This window comes from Dendroctonus ponderosae, unplaced genomic scaffold (assembly GCF_020466585.1).
Source record: "Dendroctonus ponderosae isolate FM_Combo_2020 unplaced genomic scaffold, Dpon_F_20191213v2 Dpon_F_20191213_3, whole genome shotgun sequence".
Taxonomy (NCBI): Eukaryota; Metazoa; Arthropoda; class Insecta; order Coleoptera; family Curculionidae; genus Dendroctonus; species Dendroctonus ponderosae.
Genome location: NW_026018508.1, coordinates 2,485,737 through 2,495,983, shown reverse-complemented (window position 1 = coordinate 2,495,983; position 10,247 = coordinate 2,485,737). Strand labels below are relative to the sequence as shown.

The 10,247-nt window shown below is 33.5% G+C and overlaps 1 protein-coding gene across 2 annotated transcripts; it reads left to right on the top strand.

Annotated features, from left to right (window-relative positions):
* Nucleotides 1-474: 474 nt before the first annotated feature.
* Nucleotides 475-9,980, top strand: LOC109534595 (chemotaxis regulatory protein ChePep). Of its 2 annotated transcripts, XM_019900315.2 has the most exons (7): nucleotides 475-600; nucleotides 745-943; nucleotides 4,049-4,198; nucleotides 7,678-7,863; nucleotides 9,156-9,383; nucleotides 9,452-9,709; nucleotides 9,769-9,980. In XM_019900315.2, exons 1-7 carry the CDS (start codon nucleotides 517-519, stop codon nucleotides 9,906-9,908), a joined length of 1,245 nt encoding a protein of 414 aa, XP_019755874.1. In that variant the 5' UTR covers nucleotides 475-516; the 3' UTR covers nucleotides 9,909-9,980. The 2 variants fall into 2 exon arrangements, with proteins under 2 accessions (XP_019755874.1, XP_048521085.1); XM_048665128.1 differs by lacking the exon at nucleotides 4,049-4,198.
* The last annotated feature ends 267 nt before the right edge of the window (nucleotides 9,981-10,247 follow it).

Genomic DNA, 10,247 nt, shown 5'->3' with positions numbered 1-10,247 from the left:
ATTAGATACATTATTATTTATTAACTTAAGTATTTTGGAAAGAAACTGAAAATAATAAATTCCAAACATTTTTGGATTGGGATTGAGAGATTTTTGGATTATAATTGAGGATTTTTGGATTGTGATTGAATCAGTTGCTTTACTTTTTTATCAGATAAAATTACAGATCAGAAATTAACATTTTTGAAGATGAAACAAGATGACCAAAACACAATGAAATTCCACTAGACCAATGGAAATAATACTGAAGTCGATGAATAAAAAGTTAATCTTTCAGAAAATTCAAACATTTCTTTACACCAATGGAAAAATTCCGTAATTTTTGAAATAGCGTGGAACAGTAGTAGACCAAACTAACACTCTTGAATAGTGAGCTAATTAAGCGAAATGGTGAGCTCTCGATAATATTTAAATTAAATGCTACGACTAGTAAAATCCATTCAATGATTTCTGAACAATCTTATGTATTTTAGATTTGAAAAAAGTCATAAGTGACAACTCTTGTCGACTTCTAACATGTTTTCTAGTTCGCAACAAAGCGGATTCATATCTATATTCTATAGTGTAGGAAGTAATCCTTTAGCTTTGTGGGACAAGCAGGTATTGGACCTTCATATGAGAACATTATGTTTCGGGCAACATTAGTCGATGTTTGCGATTACTTCTCAAATTTAATGGCTTAAAGATTTTTCGAAGTAGATGGGGAAAAAGTTGGCTGCAGCCTAATAGAGTTACAAATTCCAGGTAAAAAATGGTCACATAAGAAGAGTAATCGATGACGAAGTAAAGTCTTTGGTATTGGATATTGGTGGAACCAATGTTGCAACCACTTATATAACTTGTCCAATCAAGCCTCGAGCTGCATTGGGTATAAAACTGCCATATTTAGTAATGGTCATCAAAAATATGAAAAAGTATTTTTCATTTGAAATCCAGATTTTAGGTAAGTTTCCGCTGACTACATTTTACTAAATGGATTAATTAATGTCTTAAAAAATCAGCCTAAGTTGCAAATAATATTCTAAGTAAATAAAACTAATTTAAATTATCTCGGCACTAGCTTAATCCAGTTTGCAAAGACTAAGCCGATTATGTCCGAAATGGTCAGTGGCGGCGCTAGGGGTGGGCGAGGTTGGGCGAGCGCCCAACCAAAATTTGTCTCGCTCAACCACTTTTAATAGCGATATAAATAATTGCGAATTAAAAAAAATCAGTTCAAATTCGACAGTAATGATGGTGAACGTGAAAACATTCCGAGTTGTTAGGGAATTGAAAAGTACATTTTTAAGAGGTACTTCATATTAATAAATTATTTTCTAATCTAAGTATGGATACTTTCCTGTTAGGACAAGAGCCAAAGATTTCATATAGAGGAAAAAGAAGTGATTGATTTGTCTCTATCGCTACAAGAACTTTCAAGACAGCTGATCTTAGCAAGCTTTCCTAAAAAACAGTATGGTTGTGATCTTCGTAGTTCCAAGTCCAGTTATTATATGATGTATCCTTGGATTAAGTACAGCATTCTCAAAGAGGCTGTATTCCGTGTTCCCTTGTAGATTTTTCTTCAAACAAGGTGGAACCAGCAGTTTAAGTATTGTTATCGACGGCTACAAGAACTGGAAAAGGGCTGCATAAATAAAAACTGGGTTTAAAAATATGATTTAGTACAATGAATCCATCCATCTACCAGCATTTTTTATGCGTAGAACGACCATTTCTTTAGCTAACCATTACCAATGTGATATAGTTTCAAATAAAAACGAGCCAAAGTCATTGCTAGATATCACTAAGAGATATGAAGGCACAAATATTCTATAATAGTAAATTTAACAGATCTCACACTTCATTTGCAAGATTTTAGTTTAGTCTTCCATGAAATGAATAAACTATGTAATATTGCAATGACAGTACCATCTTCCAATGCAAGTTTTCGAAGAATTTTCAGCACTTTAAATTAATAGAATTAAAAATTATTTAAGAATACTATGAGTCAGGATATGCTTACTGACTTGGGCATTTTGTTTGTTGAAAAAATAATTTCGTTTAGTTAAGGGAATTATTCGATTCAAAAAATAGATTTGTTTTGGTTTTTTTGTTTCGTTCGGGTTAGTTTGGGTTAAATTTTTGTAACATTCATTTCGGTATTCTACGAAGGTAGATAAAATCTCGTATACTATTTGTATTGTAAATTCATATTAGGACACTCAAGGTATTGCCAAACTCTATTAGCTCCTTGTTTGACAAAACCATGTCGTTATCAGTGGTTACTAAAAATTAATCTTTGCAACGCTTGTATGTTAAATAAAAATAACTAAGAAATATTTTACATTTTATTCGGCCAAAGAAGAAAACAAAACATTTTGGTAAACAGATATATTATATCCAAAGCTTAAAATTAAAAGTAAAAATGTCTCCTGCCCATCTTCAAATTTTTTCCGCCGGCTTTCACCCAAGCGAAAATTAAAGCTGACGCCGCCACTGGAAACGGTTAATTGTGCAAATTTTCAATTGGCCACGTAGAAATTGCTGAATTATTTACATATTTTGAACGGTTCATATGACTGAGCATAAAAATATCCAGAAAACATTTCAACACTTCACACAGGTCAAGTTTTTGTTGCAGTGACACATACATAAATTACTTTGAAGAAACTTAAAAAATCAGTAAACTTTTGTCTTGTACTAGCAGTCGTTAAAGATTTTTCTTAAACATTATAATAATCTCATACTACAACGACATACAATACATGGTTATTTATGCTCTACACAAATTATGATTTCTATTCAAATTGATATTTATATCACTCTCGATTAATATTTTGCATTTTGAACGGTTCATACTTTCCTACAATCGATGCGTCCAAGAGGGGTGGGGACAAGGGTGGGACGACAAGGGTGGGACATATGGTGGGAGGGGTTCACGGGGGTCATAACCCCCCCCTTGTGCTGGGTTTACAGCAACTAACGCTACTCTTTCTAATTTCATACACAACAAACTCTGAATTTCTCCGACTTGACCCCCTCCCTGACTCGAAAGCTGGATCCGCTTCTGGGTGGGGACTGAGGGTACTTATTTATTTTTTACTTTCATGTAGATACAATTTAGAAGGTTTAGACCGTTCCTTCTTGCGCTGGTCCAATGCATGTTGGAAAGCTCAGGAGGTCGCAATAAGGAAATAGATAGGTTTGGACGGGAGTAAAAGGGGCAATAGAATGGGTTTATAGATGAGTATTCATCCGCTACCTAATAAAAAGCTGGAAGACGACTTTGTATGAAATGAGTAGACAACCTTAAAGTAACAGCAGATGTGAAATGAATCTAAAACGCTAAACAAGAAGAAGAGGAATAAGAACATTTAATTGTTTACCAAATATATTCATAAAGCCATCATCGAGAAAGTTCAAGAAGTGTTCAGTTCATTAAAATGTTCGTTAAATGCTCTAGATTATTACACAGTACATCTTCTACTGCTAAACAGAAACAGGAAACTTGGAATTACCTTTAAAGTTCCAATTTTTTTCGTAGTTGAGCCGAGTAAATTCGAGAAAAATGGAAGAACTAATTTTTGTAGCAAATGAGTTACTCATTCAACATAGTTCTTTGGAGATGAAACCTTCAATAAAACGCAATCAGAGATTAGTAACCTACAACTTTTACGATTAGTAGCCTCAAACTTTATTTTTCGCCTGCCGCGCCTTTCAGGTAGCAATCAAAAAAACAAAAAGTACGGAATTAGACTTCAGTAATAGTAATTAATTAATTAATTAATTAGGCCTGATGGGATTTTGTGCTTTGATAATATCACCCAATATGGTACGCCTACTGTATGCCAAATTGATTGAAGTTAAATAAAGTAAAGTTAATAAAGTTGAAGTTCAAGCAATTTGTTAGAAATATATTTTTTCTGCTTCAAAACTTCTTTGCCTGATAACTCCTTTGTTGATTTGGAACATTCTGTGTAAAATATGTTTTTCTATAGACTAATCAATTCCTGGTCAAGCAAAGTAGACTACCGCAAATTACTTAAAGAGAATTTATTGTTTTTAGATGACAAAGATATGCGACGAAGATTTCGAGTGTCTAATTTCCAATCTACAACTAAAGTGAGACCTTTTTGCACAACCATGCCAATTGGATTAAGCGCAGGATGGAACCAAGTTCAATTTAATCTTGCGGATTTTACAAAAAGAGCTTACGGTATATGATTTCTTTTTAGCTTAACTACGTACTACCAATGTAACAAATGCTTCTGATGTTCTTATGTAAGGGTTTTTAAATTTGGTATAATTTTGATTGCTTGAGAAGTTTATTCTGTTTCAACAATATGATCAGTTCACAAAACTGCATTTCTTCCGGATTTCAATTAATAGATAATTTTTAATCAATAGAATAATTGTTTTCAGATAATAAAATGTTGCTGACAGGAACGACTTATTTGGTATATACAGGGTTGCTCATTAGTGCGTCAAAGTGCGATATGTAAAGTAGTAAGCGATAGTAAAAAATACTTCCTAAGAAGTTTTTGATGTTTAAAAAGTGCACATTGTAAAATTACTTTTCAATATACGGGGTGCGTCATAAACGTGTGGTGGTTACGAACTATGGGTTTTTGAATGGAACCCACCCCTTGCTTGAGGGGGTGCTGATTGCGCTTTTTGGATTTATGGTCAAATATGAATGGAAGTGGAAATATAAATGGAATTATTCGAAAAAATATGAAAATTTTGACAGTTGACAGTGCCATATACAGTGGCGCCGTACCCTAATGGCTACGAATTTTGAAATCGGTTTGTGGACCTCCAAGAGGACTAAACAAGCTACGTGCCAACATATGTTAGCTTACGAAAAGTTATCAATGAAATTATATGAGCATCCAAAATTGCATGTTTCTTAATCAAAACAACTTGATTATTTCAAATGGAACCCCCATAATTTTTTTTTAATTTTTGGCTTTTAAAGCTAGTTTATGTAAGGTATGGTAACTTTAAAACTTACCGTTTCTAAGTTATACGGCAAAATTTAGAAAATAGCTTAATTTTTGCTTGAATCAAGTCAACTGGGCACATGTTGACCATCAAAAAATGCATTAAACAAAAATGCTTAATATTATAAATGTATTATTAAATATATATTATTAAATAAAACATTATTTTTAAACAAATGCGGTGTTCATAAAAGATTCTCAAACTGTCCCCCATTTTAGCAGTAGCCGGAGCAGTTTGATATACACTGTTTTTTATGTGACCCCATAGAAAAAAAGCCAGTTTTGTTAAGTCTGGCGATCTACGTGGCTACTAAACGGGACTGCCACGGCCTATCCATCTATCTTCAAATTCGCGATTTAAATAGTGTCTTTAACGCAAACTCTGCAGGAGTACTCTCATTCTGTAGCCACATATTTTACCTTTAATGAAGAGGAATGTTCTGCAAAAGTTCGGGAAAATCATTTTGCAACAAATACAAATATGCGGCATCATTCAAGTGTCCGTGAAAGAAATGTGGTCCAACTATAAAGCCCCATTGGCAAAAGGTTCTCCTAATCTGCAAATCAGGAGACGACAGTACGTTTTTGCATCTAATATGAAATATAGAGAAAAATGTTAAATACAAAAGTAGATTGCAACGTCTAGTTTATTTTAAGATAATACCAATTGATACAGGGTGTCTCAAATTCAAGTGGCAGACCAAACTTCCCTTTTTTAAATCGAATGCCGTACTTTTTATTTCATATTCGAACTATTCGCCTATTCGATATAAATGATCTATAATGATTTTAAACTGTTTTTGAGTTAATTACCAATATTGTTCAAACTTTGGCCACCCCGTTTTTGGAGCTAATTTGAAATTTATAGCACAATATTATATACAAAAATTGTAGATATTAACATCTAGTTTATTTTAAGAGAATAACAATTGATATAGGGTGTCTCAAATTCAAGTGCCTGCGTGCCAAACTCAATTTTTTATAACTGGAATACCCGAATATTTAAATGGCCATTAACTCAAAAACAGTTAAAGATCAATATAGAAAATTTATATCCAAAAGGACTGAAACTTCGCATATAGTTGAAATATGAAATAAAAAGTGCGTGAATCTATTTAAAAAAATGTAAGTTTGTACCGTCACTCTAGTTATAATACTAATAAACTAGACGTTAATATCTAAAACTTTTCGATTTGACATTTTCCTCTAAATTTCAAATTAGATGTTAAAACTGGCTGGCCAAAATTGAATCAATATTGGTTAATAACTCAAAAACAGTTGAGAATCAATATAGAACGTTTATATCGAATAGGCCTAGAATTTTACGGATATCTCGAATATGCAATAAAAAGTACGGCATTCCATTTAAGAAAAGGTAAGTTTGATCTGCCACTTAAATTGGAGACGCCCTGTACCAATTGTTATTATCTTGAAATAAACTAGACGTTACTATCTACAACTGTTATGTTTAACGTTTTTCTCTAAATTTCAAATTAGATCGGGGTGGCCAAAGTTTAATCAATAACCTTGTACATATAAATATTTACCCAGTTAACTTGATCAAAATAAAAATTATATAATTTTCTAAATGTTGCTGAATAGCTTAGAAACGGTTATTCTCAGGACTAGGACACCTTACATAAAATGCCCTAAAAATTAGACGTTAAATTCGAAAATTGAAAACATTAGGGAGTTCTTTCTGAAATAAGCAACTTTTTGAAGTTTAAAAACATATAAGCTCTGAGGCTAATTGAAAGGTATACGGACATACCTTTATGAATTAAAACACATCTGCACGCAGATTATTAGGTCCTTTTAGAATCACGGAAGACCAAATTTGTTTTCCAAATTCGCAGCGAGTAGAGTACAGCTTCGATTTATGTGAAACCCAGTAGCTGTCAAAATGTTCATATTTTTCCGAATAATTCTAAAACCGTAAGATTTTTAGGTAAAATTTTCCAAATAAATTTACATTGGAATCTGACGATAAATCCGAAGCGCGCAAAAAGGTGAAATTCCATTTAAAAAACCATAGTTGGTTCCTGCCACACGTTCATAACGCACCTCGTATAATGGAAAATAATTTTAAAATCCGCATCTCAGAAACACGAAAAACTTTCGTGGGACACATTTTCCTCTAAAATTCATATTTACTGAGACATCGCACTTTGACGCACTAATAAGCAACCATGGTGTGTATTGGTGTGCAATTACCGAAATAAACTAATTAAAAAAAAAGTATTCGTGTTCCCGTTAATGAATCCGTCAGATTAACTGTGGTTAGTTATGTGTTACTGTCTAGGAAAATGTTTTACTTAATTTAGCTTTGAAATTAACGAATTTAAAAGGCTGCGATTTTCAGACATGAAAAGTTTGTTGCTGCGCTAAAAGAATTTTTAAATCGTTGTTTCATATGTGTTTGAAATAGAAGTTTTTGGGGATAAACAAAAATGGACAGTATGGACAGACAATGGGATTAAAATGGACAACGTCTCTGAAACGTTTTATTTCATTTCTACAAACAATTTCTCCCGGTTGCTTAAACAGCAATAGGCCTATCCTGTATGTTAACACACAAAGCGCTTCTAAATCCACATAAAAGATAATTTTTATACTTTTATCTTTATTTCATTTACTTTTAATCAGTTACCAGCGTTTGTTAAAACATCAATGTGGATTGTTTTTTTTTAAGGTTCGGTATATTTAGAAACTGTAAGGGTTCAAATTCATGCCAATGTAAGAATACGACGAATTTACTTCACTGACCAACTTCACAGTGATGATGAACTGCCTAACGAGTTCAAATTGTTCGCGCCTGGTCCTCGCGAACAAACAAAAGGCAAAACCAAAGACAAGAAATCTTCGAAGGAAACTATGGGTAAATACCATATTTTCAATTATTACTTAACAATCTAACAAATATTAGAATTTATATGAAAAAAATAACACAAAATGTGGTATCTTCGTTCAAATCAATGTTTTCCTTTTTCAAAAGTCATTGTGGCTGCAACTAACTGGAAGTCATATAAAATATATTTCTCTAATAACATAACCTGATAACGGAAAACCCCGAATTACACATACATATACTTTATGGTGCCACTAAGATTTCAGCAAAAATCACTCCTAAATTTTCATGTGTATATTTAGAGTTTTTACCTAAAATCACTATGAGTTTATGTATAATTCATGATATATAAAATGTACGTTTAGAGCTTTTAGAGTGGCATAAATGGCCGAAACATTAATCCAATAAAAACTGTGATGTTTTTCTGTCGCTATTTATTTACCGATTAACCCAAACAGCTCAACAGGCAACTTTCAACTAAAATGTACTGTTTTTTCGATGTGCGCTAATTTTTGAAATCACATATTTTTTCAAAAATTTTGAATGAAGATGATTAATATTGTCCATATTTCTCGATTTTCCGTACGTGCATCATTCTCTCAATTCTAGTTTCAATTTAGGAAGCGTTAATTCTGGATAGTTTAGTGATTGAAATTTAACACATCTACTTTTTCTCTTTATTATTTTCATGCCTTAATCAATTTTAACTTATTTGTATTTGATCTTAATATATATTTCTATTTAGATTAATATCCTTCATGTCATATTAGGAAAAGAGAGAGCTGCAGTACTTGACGAATGTATAATTTGTATAAAGAAAAGAAAAGTATTTTTCAAAAATCGCAATTTTTTGCATTTGATGAATGCTTTTACTAGTGGATAAGTTTTGAAAATTAATAATTAGATTGCTTATAATCTGAAGTACCTAACCTTTAACAGAATTGAATTTGGCAAGCAGGACGCGAAAACCAGGATATTCAGCATAATTTTTTTTCTAATCTGATATCGCCGTTTGTCGTCTAATATTGCTCGAATATGTAAGATAATGTGCAACCTTAGCTAGTATCCACTCATATTGGTCCGTAGTGACTGAAAAGATTTGCTGCGGGATCCAAGAAGTTTCTCTGATTCATACTATACCGTTAAATCTATTTCAAGATATACAACTTTGTCCATATAAACCACACTGGACACAAAACAATATCTTCTCCTAAATTTACATTAAGAAACTTTTTGGGTTCTCCTGAAAAGTTGCCTGCATCCTTACTGTGTTGTACCTTATGCTTCGTTTAATTTATTTCCTTTCAAAAATTCCCAACTAGAAACAGCGCCCCCGGAGACTCTTGTTCCGCTTATGAAGCTAGAGCAACAGCCTGAGGAAGAAACACCGCCTCCGCCAAGCCCTGCCGAAGAATCTCCGATTGCTAAAGACAAAGAGGTTGAAGCTGAAACTGCTCCTCCAATCGAAGAAGTGGTGCCGCCAGAAGAAGGCGAAGCCGCGGCTCCAGAAGATCAGCCTACAGACCAGGAAACACTACAAATCTCCGAAGGTATAAAAATCCAAATACTTTTAAAGCATTTATTACACCGGCTCAATTGATCAGATGTACTTTCTTAGGAGGAGAAGCCCCTGCTGAAACTGGGGAAGATGGAGCTCCACCATTACCCGAGGTTGAAGTACCTTCAGTCGGTCCCTCCCCAGAAGAAGGTTTGGAATCAGTTGTGGAAGTTGGGGCGACAGGTACAGATATTGAATTGACATCTGAAGCTGATGGAGTCGAGCCAGAAGACGGCACTAAGCCAATTGTTGAAGAAGGAACAACTGAAGAAGGAGTCGAAGCGGAAGCTGTACCAGCAGAAACAACCGAAAGTGAAGGTTATATGCAGAAAATCACATATTTCTGGTACTAAACTTCTGTGTAATTGCTATTTTAGCTCCTGTGGAATCTAGTGTTGAACCCGCGGATGTTGTGGAAACAACTGAAGCTACAGTGGAGGGTACCACTGAGGTCAGTGACACAGAGGCCACTCAAAGTGAAGCCCCAACTACAGATCAAGAAGGTGAAGCAGATTAATGTGCACTTTAATTTCGCATTATTAACATTGTATGAAAACCTTATATACTAATATATCTACTTTTACTTAAACTTTTAATTGGATTTAAACATCTAAAGAGAAAGTTCTGTCTAAAAGAACTGAAAATTCATCTAAAGGACTGGGAAAAAAATTTAAATCGCCCCGTCACCTACCATTGGTAATCAACGAGAAAACGCAAGTATTAGTCAAGATAATGCTTAAATTATAGTTTAGGATAGGACTGGAATAAAAGGTTTAGGATAGGACTGGAAGGAACTACGAAGAAATCATAAAGACCCAAATGTAGTTCAGATTTATGTTCCAACAAACCATAGATC

Excerpts from the sequence above, each read along its gene's own strand:
- LOC109534595 (XM_019900315.2), top strand. The coding sequence starts at position 517 with ATGTTTTCTAGTTCGCAACAAAGCGGATTCATATCTATATTCTATAGT. Across the intron at positions 601-744 it reads TAGCTTTGTGGGACAAGCAG|GTAAAAAATGGTCACATAAG; the intron begins GTATTGGACCTT and ends TACAAATTCCAG. Across the intron at positions 7,864-9,155 it reads ATCTTCGAAGGAAACTATGG|AAACAGCGCCCCCGGAGACT; the intron begins GTAAATACCATA and ends ATTCCCAACTAG.